Source organism: Zingiber officinale, chromosome 2B (genome assembly GCF_018446385.1).
Source record: "Zingiber officinale cultivar Zhangliang chromosome 2B, Zo_v1.1, whole genome shotgun sequence".
Classification (NCBI taxonomy): Eukaryota; Viridiplantae; Streptophyta; class Magnoliopsida; order Zingiberales; family Zingiberaceae; genus Zingiber; species Zingiber officinale.
The window spans coordinates 108176568-108194653 of NC_055989.1; the positions used below are offsets into that span (position 1 = coordinate 108176568).

Here is an 18086-nt window from a genome sequence, read left to right on the forward strand (position 1 = left end):
GTTACAATTGTTTTAGTGTTGGATTCAGGTCAACATTTGGAATGTCATTGTTTCAAACTTAGTTTAGATTTTGCATTATTGTAAATGATAACTAGATCTTGTAGATGCATCATTAATTTAATTCGACCCACCCCCTAATCAACTTGGCGATCGACTATAACCTAACTCCATGATTTACCTCTCTTCATATAACCTGGGGACGGACTGTGAGGGGCGTCTGAAGTGAGTGTAATAATCTTATGCTACAATTATTGATTTAGTTCGAGCTCCACGGATTGACACAATTGGTATTTACTTATGGTGTTACTGCAATAGGTCACAAGATCAATTTTCAACGTGTGCGAAATAATGTAAAGGGTCATTGTGCTAAGCGAAACCTCTTTAATTTATCTCCCTTTTAAATCGTATGGGATAATCTCGAAGGATCTTCGAGATGAAGGTTATCAAAAAATGATCCACCCATGAATGACACCCTTCAGGGAAAATCCATCTTGGTAAAACACTGGAAGAACCCAAAGAGTCTAGAATGACTCCTCAGGGATTTAAGTTAGTGTTGATTTGAATTTATATAGAAAGGATATAAATAACTCTTTTTGGATTTTGGAGGAGATAAATTACTCTTTCCCACCCCACAACTCTGCATTTCAAACTGGAGAATGATACAAATTGAGCTTTATAGAAGGATCCACTGTTGAAATTATACATGATCTTGTAATATAACGGAACCCGTGATGAGAGATTTTATCAAAGAATTGAAAACTGCATCGGCTAAGTAGTCTAATTGGATGGCTGAGTAGTTCGGTATGACAAAGTAGTTTGAGTCTAATTGGATGGCAAACTAGTTTGAGTGAGGTACGGCTAAAGCTTAAAACCCCCAATAAATGCTGTCGGAGATTTTATCAATGATCCACCGGGTTATCTCCTTTTAGCCGCACTTAATGATTTAGTTGGACGTATCACTATTGATTTAAGTGGCTTCAAGAATTTGACAGAAAAGATGTCAAATAAATAATTTATTGTTCATATGATTTACAAAAACAAATTGCAATTTATCGACACTTCGATCGTGATTTATTGAGAAGAAAGAACTTGCCAAAGAAAGCAAGCAACACTTGATAAAAATAGCAATTCAGTTAATTGATCCTGTTGCACTTCCGCCGGATCTCTCCCTTCGTCCCAGGACGCGGAAGGAGGGCTCCCATCTTGACCATCGCCGCCGCGAAGTCCCTCTCAAACGCCGCCGCGTCGGTGCTGTACCGCCTCACCAGTTTGTCCTGCGACCCGCCGTTGAACAGCTCCTGGTCGGAGTGCAGCAGCCCCCGCTTCGCCACCAGCTCCTGGTAGAACGCGTTGTCGAACCGGTACGGCGTCCGGCTGTCGAGCGGCGCGCGGGCGCCGCCGCGGCCGTTCGCCGGGCAGGTCCTCCGGAGTCGCGCGGCGAAGCCGCCGTCGATGTTGCGGTCCTCGTGGATGCGGGGGGCGTAGGTGAAGCACTGCGCCTGGCCGATGGTGTGCGCCCCGGAGAGGGCGGTCATGTCGCGCGCGTCGAGGCCCTTGGCGCGGAACAGGGCGACGAGCTCCTTCAAGTCGTCGAACGGCGACGGGATTTCCTTGTTGGCGGCGGTCTGGAACGCCGCCCGCGAGTCCCGGCGACCCAACTCCACGGTCCACGTCGGCCCGCCGAGCAAAGCGACGCCTTCCTGCGTGGAGAGCGCGAGCACGTCTGCGCACGAGACGGTGGCCGGGCAAATCGCCTCCACCCTGGCCTTGATGGCGTCGACCAGCTCGAACCCGCGGGCGGAGTTGTTGTTGGGGAGAGCGAACTTCTCGCTGGCGAACGCCGCCGTGCTGTCCAAAAGGATTGATCCATCGCACCCCTGCAAACACACGCACACAGAATAATTAATCGATCTTAACTCATCCCCAAAACTAAACCAATCAATCTTCGGTATACATTGACGAAGCAGTCGTGGAAGAAGAGGCGGATCAGGAAGGCGGCGTTCCTCGGGTTCTGCCGGACGGCCTCGGCCATGGCGGAGCGCACGGTTCGCCGCAATCCGGGGCACGTCGAGGAGTAGAACGTCGGAGACAGGTGGCCGGAAACGAGTGCAGTCGCAGAGACGAGGAGAAGGAGAAGAAGAAGAGACGACGATTTCAGTGCCATTTTTGTGCTCGTGATCGATCGATGGAGGGAATTGGATGTCTAGGGGAGAAGATTGAGGCGTATTATATAGATTATGCTGTGCATCCGCATGCATGGAAATGTTCAGCTTTGTATGGGATACGGAGGAGGAGCAGGTGAGATGGAAACGCCGACTTTTTCAAATATTGACTTAGCTAATCAGTCAACGTTTACAAGTCAATTATATATATTACTGCGATTCCATTAATTTTCCAGGGGTTAGTTAGTTCATGATTGCGTGTATCGTTATCTGAAAGTTACCGAAGGAATGAGTCGCGCACCGTACACGAAGGACAATGAATAAAGTGATCGAGCATTGTCCGTAAAGCGAGTCTCTTAATATTTTAATATTTCAAGTTGATTGTTTAAAATTTTGTTCAAAAATTCAAAGGACGCCTACTGAATTAAGAGACAAATCATGGACTTCTTTAAAAAAAAAATAATCAAAAATATAATCCAGCATAACCGATGAATTTAAAATTTAAGATTTTAAATTTATATCATATAAAAGTTACTGAATAATACTAGTGCTATTCGGTAATTGTTATAATATATTTAAGATAAATTTAATATTTATGATTTAGAGTAGAGTTGTAAGAACATCCAGATCAATTTTTCTATTATTATATCTAAAATTTAGGATAAATAATTCGTTTTATTAAATTTAGATAATCATTTTTCACTACACACTACATCAAATACCTTAAAATATTCATCTATAATTTTTTTATTATTTTCTTCTCTTTCTTTTATTTTTTATTATTATATTTATGGAATGAGTGGAAATGAGAGAGATTGAAAAGATTGAGTGAAAATGAGAGAGATTAAAAAGAAATATTATTTTATTTTTAAGATAGAGGTTTCATTCCCTAAATTTAGAGAATTACTATTCATCAAATTTAAATTTAAGGAATGGATAGAGTAACTGATACAGAGAGTTTTTAATTACCCTATCTAAAATTTAAGGTAAAATTTTTGGATAGAGTAACTGATGTAGATGTTCTAACAATTATAACATAAAAGCTACCTAGTAGTTATTTTAAAATAATTTTGATGATAATTTAAAATTTTTTGATAGCGTTAAATTTTAAATTCTAAATTTGTAGTAGTTACTAGGTAGATTTTACACATTATAATAACTACTAGGTAATTTTTACACAATATAAATCTTAAACACTAAATTTTAAACTCACTCTTAACACTTTATAATAATTACCAGATACCTTCTATATATGTTACAAAAACTACTTGATAACTTCTACATATTATAAACTTTAAATTATAAACCTTAAACTCACTATAAAATTTATAGTGTATCAATCATCGAATAATTTTTATATATTATAAACTTTAAATTTTAAATTATAAAGTTCACTCTAAATATATTATAGCAATTATTCTGTATCTTCTACGTTATAGTAATTAATTGAAAATGAAATGCTCAGGCGACAATTTTGCAAATAATGAACGCCCCTTTAATATTTTACTTAAAATTTTTATATTTTTTAAATTTATTTGATTATATTAAATCTCATACATTGAAACTTATCATTACTTTGTAATTTCAAATTCACGTGTTTAGTCCAAGAAAACTTCAATTTCGATAGTTCTCCCTTCCTGCTGAAGGATGAAGATTAATATATATTATTTGGGTGGCAAATATTAAACTATTATTTCTATTAAAAAGTCGAGATTTCTTCTGCGTTTCACATAATGAATTTTACACTTCGTGAAATAAAAAATGGATAAATTTCTGAAACTAATCATTTAGTTTGACAAGATTTTGTGAGCCCACAAACGAGGACTGACTTCTTGCAGACCAAATCTTTCAGGTTTTTGAGATAAACAAAAGAGAAGAGCATGAAGCAATAACTAACGTGTGTTTGTAACATTCATTATAAAAGTCTTCATAGGAATTGCTCATTGCACATGTTTTGTTGATTTTGTTTCAAAGAGAGAACGAGATTTAGAATCCATGAATAATGTGTAATTTCTTTCTCATGACAGCCCAAAAGCAGAAGAAGAAGAAAAAGAAGTATAAACAAGAACTCTCTTTATGTAAACTCTTGATCTGAAGTAGTATTTAGAGGGATAGAAGAATCATCCTGTTTTTTCTTAAGCGATATCTCTTTGAGAAACGTCACCGTGTCGCCACCGATGAACCCTGGCACTGATTCTGTCATCTCCTTGTAGCGAGCCCATGTGACCAAGTATAAGCCAATAATGATCAGAACTCCTCCCAAAATGCTGTAAAACAAGAAAGAAAAGATCAATATAGTGACCATAAGTTTATTATGAATTCATTGACCAGGAAACCTTATTTTTTTCGTAGTTATAGAAATCTTTTGTGCAGCACATGAAATAGCCAAAAATTGAGTTATATATATATATATATGACTGTGAATTACCTTCCAAGATATATAGCGCTTCCGAGGAAAATCATGGATAATAAAGTGGATGATGCTGGTTGAAGTGGATTGTACAGGGACACCATTGAAGGCCCTAAAATTTTATTGGACCATGTCATTATCCAGTAGTTCATAGCAGAGGCAACAATTCCCTGAAAAAGTTAAATAAATTGCTATAATAAAAGGCTAACTTGAAAGCAATGTAAACCATTAAATAGTATTTCCCTTGTTTGAGTAGTCTTACATAACATGATCGAGCATAGATGTCAGCTATGAGATGTAGTCTAAATGTAAATGGCTATTCCACAATCATTTGTAAGCCAAGAAGAGGAACAGAGAAATACATGCCGATTGAGGAAGTTTGAAGAATATTTGTTCGCTAGAAACCTCATATACATATATTTTTTTCCTATTTTTAAATGTTTCAGAATGTATGGTGAAGAGTATCTGTTTCCTAGAAATCTCTATATACATATTTATTCTATCTTCAAACATGTTAGAACGTAAGGCCCTTTGCCATGCCATGCCGTACAACCAGCAAGGCTTTAATCCTGCAAATTCGATATTGAGCACCCGGATGGGATTAAATCCCTCTATACCTGATTCATGCAGCACAGCTGCATACAGGACATGTAAATACTTGCGGCCCACTCTCCTCAGCTTCACCATTTATGAAATCAGATTATGGCTCCTGTGGTCTAGTTACCCATCTAAACATCCTAAAACATCTACCAAGCCTTTTTTTTTCAGGTACAAGGAAATAGGCAATTACTATCTCAAATGGAAAATGAATAAATTTGACTGAAAGATTCCAATCGTCTTTTTATATAGTTGTTGGCAGCCCTAAGGCTGCAATCAGATTGGTGCTTCTATGGAACATCAAAGATAAATTACAAAGTTACACTGGTTGGAATGCGTGATCCATCAACAGCGCCCCAAGTCATTGTAGGTATATAAAAAAAGAACAGTCCTTAATAGCTTTCAATAAGCAATGCATTTAAATATCCACTAAAAACTTTTGCATAAAAAAGGATCAGAATCTGGGCCTTACAGCATATGTAACAGCAATTATCTCTGGAAGCGTCAACATCCACTCAGTGTAATCACTAGTTGCAAACAACCCAGTGACTACCATCATTATAGCCCCAAAAGCGTACGAGTATGCTGTCAAGGATAAACTAGCGGGATATTTTACCAGCACTGGAGCCTGAATAGTAAACAGCTAGTGAGAAAACAAGTTATACACTAAAATAACACAAAAGAAAACTGTATTAGATACAAACTAATTGTAAGAGAAAAAAAGGGATTGCCATTGACAACCAACTTACAGTTGAACACTAAGATGAGCTCAAGTAAAAGATGTAAGTATATCCTTTACGTGTTCCAAGCACATTGTCATTTTCAACAAGATTTTCACAGAAGATACCTCAAAATAAGTGATAATAATCTTAGATAAGCTGTTTAATGCAGTTTCGTTGGGTAAATATAATCTATATCACATTTTTAGATAGTTTCATGCATCACCATTGGGATATCGTGACAGTTGTCAGTTTTGCATTGTGCAACAATAAGCCATAAATCTCAACTATTTAGGGTGGTTAATGGATCTTAACAACATCCAACTCCATGTATGGCTATTCGGCAACTGCATTTTTGCTTGGGTTTATCATATGTTTTAATTTCCAAAAATGCATAAACAATAAACCCCTAAAACATAATGTATTAATTCCAGTAAGAAAGATCACTGCAACTGCTAAAGTACCTGCAAAACAAAATAGGTAGCCATACAGACACAGTTTCCAATTAAGCATAAAACACCAACATGCCATTTCTCTAGACCAAATCCAAGAAGACCAGATGCTAACAATCCAGCTGGTTCAGGTTGAGACTTCATGCCCACTGCAGTATAATTAGATAGACTATAAATGCTGGATCCAATTATAGCCGGACCACGGTAAAAGACCATCAATATAGCACCAGAAACACAAATAACGGTCCCGACAACCTTCATGCGCCCTTCATTAGCCGTCAAGTTTACTGTCTCAAGACTGAAATATTGAGCATCTAAATAAATATGAAAAACACATACGTTGATGATGGGAAATGCGAAAGAATATAAAAGAGAAATCACCCCAATGCTACTGCCAAGATGAATGTAAATACTGGTATGGAAGGCTGAAAAGCTGATGCATAAGTTGGATTGGTGAAACTAAGGCCAAGAAGAAACAAAAGCTGGTTCGCGTATATCCTGACCAAAGTATATCAGCAAATGATCTCATATTTCAAATAAGCTAAAGTTTACCTCTAATGTGAATAATGGAACTTACCCAGTGAGACCAAGAAGGAAAAATGATGCAAAGAGGCGCTGGTTCAGTTGAAGACGAACACTTCTACCAACACTAACAAATAATTCTCGTCACTTTATGAACTAGAATAGGGTAATAAAGAAAACAATTGTGTAGTGATGAAATGTATTTTAGTGTATGAAGCAATAACTTAATAGGACCAGATTGAAAAGTAATTTGCAGTCCAAAGGAAAAAAACAGGCTCCGGTTTTCAATTTGTTACTGTGGTAAAGATTGAAAAAGTGACATCAAAAAAGTTTCCCATTTGATATTCAAATAGAGAAAGTTTATTTCCTAAATTACTATTTAACAAATAGGTTATGAGTTCAGACAATCTCCTTCTCTGTGTGTTAAGTCTCTGCTAATGTGGCTATGAAGTGCCTGCAACTTGGTCCTTCTCAAGTATAAAGTATCATAGATGAAGGCTTCATTAGGAGATATATTGTCTAGGGTTGATCCAGTGATTATCTTTTCAGCTTACCAAATTCTTCATCTTTAATTTTGTTATTGCATTTCCCAACTGTCAAATTCATTTGAAATTACCATTATTATTGATGATTTAACCAAGAAGATGCATTTTCAACAAAATTTTGATTATATAAGATTCCTAAAACCTTAAAGATCATAAATGAATTAGCCACTAGGCAATCTCTTCGAATTACAAAACATTCCTTGCAATTCACCAGTTGTTTGATGTCACTAGTTCCTCCCAACTGCTACTATAATATAGCAGTCAATGATTGATTGTTTTTTCAGTTCTCTAAGATGGTGTGTTACTCAATAATAGTCCTAATTGCTTCTTATGAGATCATGACCCTTTGTTTTAAATTCCCTTTGCACAATAATTACTTTCATCTATGCCTAAATTGGCAATTCCATCTTTTATTATCTCAAATATCCTAATTATATTGTGTGGTAGGGTGCTGACATTTAATAATACTTACTAGCTTATAGTGCGCCACCCGTTCAAAAAAGAACAGATTTTTTTTACATAGGAATCATGAACCAAGAGCATTGTACTAGCTCTTCTATTTATCTCTGCTTTTCAAAACCTTTCTTTTTTTGAAAGTATCTCCTGAGGCTTAAGGTTGGAAAGTTAACATCTATGTTATTGATATATCCCTTTTCCTAATATTTAAGCAATACCAAACTGATGGAGATTTTCCTCCTGCTTAAATGTGTACCTCTTCTAACAAACCCACCTACCATGATTCCCTATGACGATTACCTGCGCAATCACCAACTTTTAATTCTTGCGTATGAATTTTCCTTCCTCGAAGAAGAATTTTTTTTTTCCCTATAAACCACAATATCCATACAATCTAACCAAGACCCTCAATTTTCACCTAAAAGGCTAACCTTTCGCAAAATAACACTGGAATGCAACAGGCCAATTAACTTCGCCTAAGCTTAAGTAACACGAGATATAGTCTCCTGGTCAGGAAATCAAATCTTTGACAGAAACCAAATGAGTAAAATTATTTTCCTCTCGCAAAATTAACGCACGGATCCAAACACGGAGGGGGGAAAACACTATTCTTTTTGCTCGAAAGTTGGGTAGAAAGAGATAAGAAACCTGCGGTGCTGGAGGAAGGCGAAGGGGCCGAGGATGGCGAGGGCGACGAGATCACGGTAGACGCAAAAGACCACCTCGTTCATGCCGACATTGAGAACGGACTTGGTGAGGACGTGGTAACCGCCGTAGGTCATCTGCACCAGCGCCATGCCCAGGTGCGCCCGCAGCACCTCGTTCCTTCTCGTCAACAGCACCATCACCGTCGTCCCCTCCTTCTCTTCTCTTGTCCAGTAGAGCCTTCACTCGATAGGAAGGTGAAGGCTCTAGGGATTTAAAAAGAGGGACGGTAACTTTGCACCTACGCGTCCTCGTGGGATTGAGGAGAAGGGTTGACATTTATTTACTTGACCTATATATTTACGTAAATTAAAAAAATTTGTAAGTATAAGATCGAGCAAATAAATAATAATATATATACGTCTTAAATATAATATTAATAAAAAAATATATATAATTTTTAAAATTAAATAATAAAAAATAAAATATATTTTTAAAAAAATAGTAGTACCAGTATTAGAAGAAATATACCAGGACTCGAATACGACATGATGTCAAAATTAAAATTAGTAGCTAAGAATATATTTGGTGAGTCGAAAAGATGTACATTACCAAATAAAGAATCTTGATAGTAGAATGAAAATATACGGAAAAAAGTGAAGGAAAAATGAATAACCTATAAGATATTATATATTTATAAGAATAAGAAAAACTTAAAAACATATGTAATACTCAATAAAGAGATTAAGAAAATAGTGAATGAAAATAAAACTTTGAATGTTTATATTGAAAATTGAATGTAAAAAAGGGGGAAAATATTTACAGAATAGTTAAAATAATAAAGAGGATGACAAGAGATCTTATCAAAATAAAATGTATTAAAGATAAATATAATAAAGTACTAACAAATGATGAGAAAATAAAATAATAGTAGAAGATGTATTTTCATAACTTCTTAATGAAAGTTTAGATAACCAATTTAACTTATATAATTTAAATAGGTTAAATGAATAAGAAATTTAAATTTTTATAATAAAATTCAAATTTTAAAAATAAAACAAGCTTTAAATGATATGCAAAACGAAAAAAAAAACAGTTGAATTAGATGATATTTTGATCGAGGTATAAAAGTGTCTAGGGTAATAAAGTATTAAATGACATAAAGTTATTTAACCTGATATTAAAAATGAAAAAAAAATATTTGATCAATGGAGAGTAAGTACGCTAGTTCCTTTACATAAGAACAAAGGAGATGTATAAAATTATGCAAATTATAGGTGTATTAAACTAATGAGTGATACCATGAAACTTTGGAAAAAAGTAATAAAAAAATTAAGATAGGAGACAACGGTGATCAAAAATTAATTTGAATTCATATTTGGAATGTCAAAATAGAAGTCATACATCTTCTCAAGAAATTAATTAAAAAATATTGAGAAGAAAAATAAGATCTACACATGATTTTCGTTGACTAAAAAAAATTATCATAGTATTCTAAGAGAAATTATATGAAAAATTTCAAAAAAGAAATATGTTAGTGTATATATATTGAACTAATTAAAGATATGTATAAAGATATAACAATAAAAGTGAAGACTTCAGATAAATTAATTAAACTTTCCCATAAAGATAGAGTTATATTAAGGATAAACTCTAAATCTCTATCTTCTTATATTAATCATGGACCAACTCACTAAATACGTCTATGAACATGATAAGACATGGTACTATGGTGTATATTGTTTGCAAATGATATTATTTTATTAGATGAGACACATGAAGTAGTAAATGCTAAATTATAGTTTGCATAAGAAAAAGGATTGTTTGGGATAAATTATTAGAGAAATTTTTATTTTAAAATTTCCGGAAACAAATTTAGAAGTTTTAATTCTTGTTAAAACTTTCCTTGTTTGGGATTATGAGGTGGCCAACCACTTGATTTAAGAAAAGGAAATTGTTTTTAATTAATTAAAATTTTCTTTTCATGGCAAAGAAAATAAGAAAGATTTTATTTAATTTTTCCTTATTTGCCAAGACCAAGGATTATAAAAGAGGGGGTAGGGGTAGCTTCATGGCTAACAACTCTATTCTATTTTTCCTCCCTCTCTTCCTTGGTGGTGTAGCCGGCCCTTCTAAGTTTTCCCTTCTTTTTTTCTTTCTTCTCCTTGGCCGAAACTCTTCATCCTTTGGAGCTTGGAAGGTGGCCGGATATTGCTTGGAGAAGAAGGAGAGAAAAGAGGCTTTGTTTCTAGCATCCCTTGGAACTTGGTGGTGGTGGTCGAACCTCACATCTCTTGGAGTTTTTTGTGGTGGCCGAAACTAGCTTGGAGAAGAAGAAGCTTGGGTGGTTCTCGTCTCAGTAGATCGTCGCCTACACGACGTCCGAGATAAGAAGAGGAATACGGTAGAAGATTAAGAGGTCGTTGCATACAAAGAAAGGTATAACTAGTAATTATTTTCCGCATCATACTAGTTTTTCTTTGTATGAATTACAAACACAAGAGACATATGATTCTAGATTTTCGGATTAGATATTCGAATTTGTGTGTTTTTGTTATTTTTCGAATTTGTTATTCGATTGTTCTTTTTGGTTAAACCTAATGTTATTTTAGGAAATTAAATATTAAATTTCTTTAAAAGGCTTTGTCGAGGCAGTGGTGGATGATCTCATACCCAAGAAGGCCTAGTGTCTCGCCATGTTTGACCTGGGAGCCGATTTTAGAAATAAATATTTAATCAACTTTGTAACATAGGTCGGACTTGGATCAATAGTGTTAAGTTTCGCTTGCGATTTAAGTCTAAATCATTAAGAATAGATAAGTTAAATTTGGAATCAATAATGTTAAGTTCCGTTTGTGATTCCTAATTTAATTTCTAAAGAACACAATAGGTTGTTTAGGAAAGGTTCGACACTTGTACAAAATTTTTGTACAGTGGAACCGGTACGATCTTCGTAGGACCAACCAACATCCATAAGACAAGTAAACACAATAGAGCGCAAGTACCACCCAATACAAGACATCGTATAACGAGGAGAAGTTGTTGCCGCCTAGATTGCATCAGGTGATAACCTGAGAGATCCTTTCACTAAGGCCCTTAAGGCAAGAACTTTTGATGGACATGTTGAAGGGATGAGAATCAGATGTATGACAGGGTATATGGCAGCATAGTCTTTTAGTATAAGTGGGAGATTGTTAGAATGTATACTAAAAACCTAGTTTTTGTATAAATATTTACTTAGAAATAAGAATCATATTGGTCAAATATCTATATTTATAAGCTAAGAGTAGTTGTTCAATTAATTTATATTGTAGATAACATAGTGTGTGGTGTCACACACAGAAAATCATGTTATCGGTTCTTTATAAATTATAAACAGTAGCTCACGACTAAGATGGATAGGAACAAACCATTGGAATAGTCGTAGTGTAATTTGATATTAGTTTATCTTAACTATAGAATTACACTAGTACACTCTGAGTGTATTGAGTAGGACCATTTAAGGTAAAAAATTTTTATACTGACTTAATAAAAGAATTAGACCTTAGTTATTATGAAAGTGTGTGCTCTTAATCCTAATATAATAACAAGCACATATATTTAGTATTTATTTCTTTGACTTATCAAAGGATGAGATTTAACTCGATAAATCAAAAGGCCCGATAAGTTAGAAAATGATATTACTTATAGTGTGTGTTGTTGATTATAGAAGGAAACTGTGTTCTAGAAATCTAGATTGATAATATCCCCAAGAGGAGCTCATAAGGATTGTCATGTTAAACCCTGCAGGAGGACTTAGTACGACATGATAATGAAGTTGAGTGGTACTACTCTTGGAGCTGGATATTAATTAAGTGAGTTGTCAGTAACTCATTTAATTAGTGGACATTTTATATCTTAAACATAGGGAGACTAATACACTCATAATAAGAAGGAGCCCAAAATATAATTTGAGATTAGTGCGGTAGTTTAATAATAATTCTTTAGTGGTATGAATTATTATTGATGAAATTAAGTTGGGTGTTCTGGGCGAACACAGGAAGCTTAATTTCATCGGGAGACCAAAACCAATTCCTCCTCTTGGTCTCTATCGTAGCCTCTTAATTATAGAGTATTATATCCACCCATACCCACCTTCTTATACATCCTAGGTGGCCGGCCAAGCCATGTTTGGAGCCCAAGCAAGGGTCGGCCACATAAAGGCTTGGATGGGATGAAGTGTGGCCAGCCCTAGCTTGAACTCAAGCTAGGTGGGCCGACCACAATAAAATTAAAAAGTATTTTATTTTTTAAAATTTTTCTTATGTGGATTCCATGGTTTTAAAAGAGAGTTAAGTGAAAGGTTTGAAATATTTCCTTATTTGTAGTTGAAAGGAAGATTTTAATTTTTGATAAAATTTTCCTTTTATGAAACCATGTTCATGATTTTAAAAGAGAGTTTTAAAATTAAATTTTTTCTTTTATAGTTTCTACAAAAGATTAAGAAAAGATTTGATATCTTTCCTTATTTGTAGATTGAAAGGAGATTTTAATTTTAGAGAAAACATTCCTTTTTGTAAATCATTCACATGTTTTTATAGAGAGATTTTAATTTATAAAAGTTTCTTTTTATAACCAACCATGAAAGGAATTTTTTAAGAGACTTTTTTATTTTAAAAATTTTCGAAAACAAATTAGGAAGTTTTAATTTTGTGTTAAAACTTTCCTTGCTTGAAGGAAGAGAGGTGGCCGACCACATTGATTAATGAAAGGAAATTGTTGAAATTTTCTTTCAATGTCAAAGAGAATAAGGAAGTTTTTATAAAACTTTCCTTATTTGCCAAGACCAAGGAATATAAAAGAGAGGGTAGAGGTGCCTCACCTCACAACTTATGTTCTAGTTTTTCTCTCTTCTATTTCTTTAGTTGGTGGCCGGCCCTTCTCATCTTCTTCCTCTCCTCCTTTTCTTCTTCATTGGTGGCCGACGACATCAACTCTCAAGGAGCTTGTTGGTGGCCGAATTTTGCTTGGAGAAGGAGAGAAAGGAGGTTTTGTTTCTAGCATCCCTTAGAGCTTGGTGGTGTGGTCGAACCTCATCTATTCTTGGAATACTTGTGATGGCCGAAACTCACAAGAAGAAGGAGGTAGCTTGGGTGGTTCTCGTCTCGGTAGATCGCTGCCCACACGACGCCCGAGATAAGTAGAGGAATACGGTAGAAGATCAAGAGGTTGTTGCTTACAAAAGGTATAACTAGTAATTATTTTCTGCATCATGCTAGTTTTTCTTTGTATAAATTCTAAACACAAGAGGCATATAATTCTAGGTTTCGAATTTATGATTTGAGTTTGTGTTTTTTCGAATTTGTGATTCGATTGTTCCTTTTGATTAAACCTAGAGTTATATAAGGAAATTAAATATTAGATTTCTTTAAAAGGCTTTGTCTAGGCGGTGGTGGATGATCTCATACCCAAGAAGGCCTAGTGCCTCGCCATGCAGTCCTGGAAGCCAATTATAGAAATTAATATTTAATTAAATTTATAACATAGGTGGATTTGGATCAATAATGTTAAGCATCGTTGGCGATCCATGTCTAAACCATTAAGAACAGATAAGTTAAATTTGGAATCAATAATGTTAACTTCCGTTTGTGATTCCGAATTTAATTTCTAAAGAACACAATAGGTTGTTAAGAATGGTTTAGGACTTGTACAAAATTTTTGTACAATGGAACCGGTACGATTTTCCTAGGACCAACCAACGGTGGATGGTCGAGGAGAGGAAGGCCTAGCCAATGTAGCTGGTATGGATCCCCCTCCGGATCGATCTCTTTCTTAACCACAGGAGTTTTCCCTCAGTCAAGCCCCGATCGAGCATATGAAGGAATGGAAGGGGCACCCTGGGATTGTGGTTCTGGAACAGATGCTGCAGCTAATAGGGGCACCTAGGTCGTATGGAGGCCCTGGCCCCATGGCCGGCCTTAACAGGCCTGTGCCTCGGCCGACGCAAAAGCGGCTGATCGTCTGAGTCTGACCCCTCTTCCGAAGGAAGAGGGTGACGAGTGAGAGGAACACGAGGAGTTTGCTAAGCAGGTTCAGGGATAGAGCTACCAGGATGTGTCACGGGAGGGGCGGCAGGACGAGATGAAGTACTATCCACGACCATCCCGAGAGCGGTCAGATTGGAAGCAAGGGGCATCGCCTGCTTAGGATTGTTCACCCTTGACGATTTATTTCTAAAGTGCTCAGTGGAAGAGGCACGATCAAAGATGCCCTAGCAAGAGTGTCCACTGTAGCAAAGTGAGGGTTAGGATAAGAAGGCAAAAGCAAATTAGGACAAAGGTAATACTTACCAAGGGAATGTGGAAGCTCCGAAGGAATGACGCTTAGCCTAAACAGGTACAACACATCTTCTATCAGTAGCATGCGCAGGTTGAAGTGCTAGCCCGCTAGTTGTGCCTCTGCTTTCATAAACATAGGGTATGCACGATAATTGCCCAAGAAAGACGCTGAAGGAAGCAAGGACCTTCGCTCGGTGGACTAGTCTACGCCAGAGGAAAAGCGAAGGAAGAAATACTTTACTTTCCACTCAGACCCTAAAGAGGATAAGGGAGTGAAAAGAGTGGTCCTGATGTAGGCCTAGAGGCGAAAAAAGCTCTCGGTAGGACATCGAGGGGAAAAGAAGTAGTAGAACAAGCGAGGGGTCCAACGAAGGTCACATAATTTACAAACAAGAACGAACCCACACAAAATCCGAATGGAGTTAGGGGTAAGCTAACAAAGGGGAATGCAAAAATAGCGACTCACTTCAGAGAGGAAAGGGTGAATAGGAAAATTGAGGCCAGCTACAATCTGTTCTTTGAAAAAAAGTCACATAACCCTGAGGAGGCCAGGAAAATTTATGAACCTTAGACGGTATGATAACGTGCATGGCTACGGACACTTTGTAGTTGAAGCGAAGATCATCCAAATCTACACCGTTGAAGGTCGACACGCCAAGAGCGGGCATAGGTATTGAAAGATCCATGGAGAGCAAAAGGAATGTGAGAAGGCAAAAACACAGAAGGAAGAAGAGAAGGGAGGAGGGCTCAAACTAGCAGTAAAGAGTCCGAAGGAGATGTAGAGTAGACTATTTATAGTTGTCAGGAGGGACGCTAGAATAAATGCCTCGATATCAGCGCCAATAATGCGATCCATAAACAATGTATGTGGTGTCAGGTGTAGGCGCGTAAGTGATGTTGGTCGTTGGATCACTTTAGAATACCGTGTAAAAGGGTCTTGTTAGAAAAAGCTGGGTCGAATGACACATGATAAAAAAAAGGGTTGGAAGTCTTTATGACATCGGAGACAGGCGATGCTACAGTAATCCCTACTCGGACAGGTGGGAGGACCATGGAATCACTGTTGCTTGCGACTGATCGAGTAGTTATACTACGTAACTCATTCGGGAAGATGGAGTGGCCAGTAAGGATTAACGCTCGGTCAGGTGAAATGACCCTTGCTGATGCCTGCCCAGGTGATAACCCGACCAGACATCCACGAAGGGGGCAAACACTTAATAAGTTACTTAATCATATAAGGTGAAATGTCTAAGGGTCTTGGACGGGCCCAATAGACATTTAAGCACCACATTGCATACTGATAACATGTTGATTTACACAACATCTTAAAGGGATTTAAGTTCAAAGTCATGGAGAGGTTTGAAACCTTACATCATCATTCAGAATGGAGGAAGATAATTATAAAATAGCACAAACTACTCAAAAGAAGGAAAGACTTCGTTAGGTAGCTCGTTGAGGAGACGGGCCCGGTCTAGGAAGTTTTCAGGAGGAGTCGACCGGGGCAAACCTTTCTCCTACAGTTGCAACAAAGCCCCTGGGCCACCATAACAAATCATCTAGTCGATGAGATGACCTATCTTAGTTTCAAAATCTTTAGAAGCTAGAAAGGAGATCTTGTGAGTTGCTAGACGAGAGCCCTCGCCCGCCTAGTAGTCTTTCAGCTCTTCCCTGGCCTTGTCTACGTTGTCTCGTGTCAGGGCACACTCTTGGTGGGAATCCGCTGTCTTTTCCTTGGCCGCTGAGAGCTCCGCCTGTATAGACTTGAGGGCAGCCCGAGCCGCATCCAATTGCTTTTGAAGGGGGCCTCCCGATTAGTGCTGGCAGACAGATCTGCTATTTTAGCCGCCAGGTCTGTCCGCAGGGAGGCATGTGCCCTTTGGAGGTCCTGTAGTTGGGAGGAGAGATTGGTAACCTCTATGTCCCTCGCCTCTAAGTCGGCCAGGATTTGAACTCGCCTTATGCCCTTAGACTTAAGCTTGGACTCATTGGTCTTCAGGGCAATCTCCAGGAACTTCACCTTATCGGACTCAACATAGGCTAGGCCCCGAGCAATTCGAGTTTTGTCCTCTATCATCTGTAGGTGGGATTGAATCAAACTCTCACGGGTCCTCAGGTCAAAAGGCGACCCGCGATCAAAGGGGACTCCATCCCCTGAATTCGAATCCTCAAAGACTCATTCTCCCGATGAAGATCGGCTACGTACTAGGAGAGGCCCAGCCCCATGACACATGTCTATAAAAAGTGCGGGCAGGATTAGCAGTATTCCAAGGACGTGGAGAGGGAGCAGATAAAACTTACCGACACTGATCGTTGAGAGAATTGGTCGACCAAGTCCAGTTGGGGGTATTCCAAAATCTGGTCGACATTGCTCTTCCATGAATAGGCCAGGGCACCATGGAGTTGCACCTGACCGTAGTTGGGGGGAGTGCTAGAAGAAGGGGTTGGACCCATCACTTGGAGGGGCGGTAGTTGAAATGAAGAAGTGAAGACATACCTTCCTTTGGATCGCTCCTAGAGGCGAGAAGAGGATGCAGGAGCCGTGGGTGGTTACTGGCTCAAGGATTGAGGAGTAGAGGGTGTAGAAGTCCCGGACTGGCCTTCTACCCGGGAGGTTATCTGCTCTTGGACTGGGATGGAGACAGGAGAGGAGGCTGCAGCCTCCGACGAAGCTGGGGTGCTTACCCGGGCAGGAGTTTTGGTCTTATAGGATGCCCGTGACATAGGAGGCCTCTGGGGGGAAGATTGGACTGATGGAGTAACACGCCGTCTCTTGTGTTGAAGGTGCAAGTGTTGCTCGGGAGCCAGAGAGGAAGCCTTCTTATCGCAAGTTGCCTCGATAGGAAGCTATTCATCTTCAGGGGTCTCATGGTCCCCCGATTGTTGAGAGGAGGTCCCTGCTGAGGCGCTGGCTTGAGGAACCTCTTTGCCGGACATAACCTCTCTGCCTCGCTTCCGCAGGATTTCGCTGGGCATTGCGGAGGAGTAAAGAAAGAAGGTTTAGAACATGATGAGTTATGCAGGTAAAAGAAAATACCTCAGTTAGTGAAGATATGAAAGGAGAGTCGGGTAATCTTACCAAAAGGTGCACTCAAAGATATCTGGATGGGGCTCAACCCGAAAGTGTACAACACACTCTCCTATAGTAGAGAAGAGAGTTGAAGTTGCACTCCATCCAATTTTTTTCAGAAGCAATGAAACAGGCGGGCTGATGTTGATGATCGCTCAATTCAAAAGGAGGGGGAAGATTGTGATACCATTCAA

The 18086-nt window shown here is 38.0% G+C and overlaps 2 protein-coding genes across 4 annotated transcripts; both read right to left on the reverse strand.

The window, feature by feature from the left end:
• Positions 1–996: 996 nt before the first annotated feature.
• On the reverse strand, positions 997–2215 carry LOC122049402 (peroxidase P7-like). The gene is made up of 2 exons (XM_042610787.1): positions 1955–2215; positions 997–1877 (listed from the first exon to the last, which is right to left on the reverse strand). The coding sequence occupies exons 1-2, from the start codon at positions 2162–2164 to the stop codon at positions 1134–1136; spliced, it is 954 nt and encodes a 317-aa protein (XP_042466721.1). The 5' UTR covers positions 2165–2215; the 3' UTR covers positions 997–1133.
• Positions 2216–4043: 1828 nt separating this feature from the next.
• LOC122046725 (WAT1-related protein At4g19185-like) lies at positions 4044–8819 on the reverse strand. 3 transcript variants are annotated; one of them, XM_042607552.1, is made up of 7 exons: positions 8512–8819; positions 6918–6980; positions 6722–6838; positions 6353–6638; positions 5642–5797; positions 4591–4742; positions 4044–4429 (listed from the first exon to the last, which is right to left on the reverse strand). In XM_042607552.1, exons 1-7 carry the CDS (start codon positions 8706–8708, stop codon positions 4237–4239), a joined length of 1164 nt encoding a protein of 387 aa, XP_042463486.1. In that variant the 5' UTR covers positions 8709–8819; the 3' UTR covers positions 4044–4236. The 3 variants fall into 3 exon arrangements, with proteins under 3 accessions (XP_042463486.1, XP_042463485.1, XP_042463487.1); XM_042607551.1 differs by having other exon boundaries at positions 6918–6989; XM_042607553.1 differs by having other exon boundaries at positions 4287–4429; positions 4591–4684; positions 6918–6989.
• Between the last annotated feature and the right edge of the window lie 9267 nt (positions 8820–18086).

Coding starts and splice junctions, on each gene's coding strand:
- LOC122046725 (XM_042607551.1), bottom strand. CDS start 8,708: ATGGTGCTGTTGACGAGAAGGAACGAGGTGCTGCGGGCGCACCTGGGC. Junction 6,990..8,511: donor GCCTTCCTCCAGCACCGCAG/GTTTCTTATCTC, acceptor ATTATTTGTTAG/TGTTGGTAGAAGTGTTCGTC. Junction 4,743..5,641: donor TAATTGCTGTTACATATGCT/GTAAGGCCCAGA, acceptor TAACTTTTTCAG/GGAATTGTTGCCTCTGCTAT.
- LOC122049402 (XM_042610787.1), bottom strand. CDS start 2,164: ATGGCACTGAAATCGTCGTCTCTTCTTCTTCTCCTTCTCCTCGTCTCT. Junction 1,878..1,954: donor TCCACGACTGCTTCGTCAAT/GTATACCGAAGA, acceptor GTGTGTTTGCAG/GGGTGCGATGGATCAATCCT.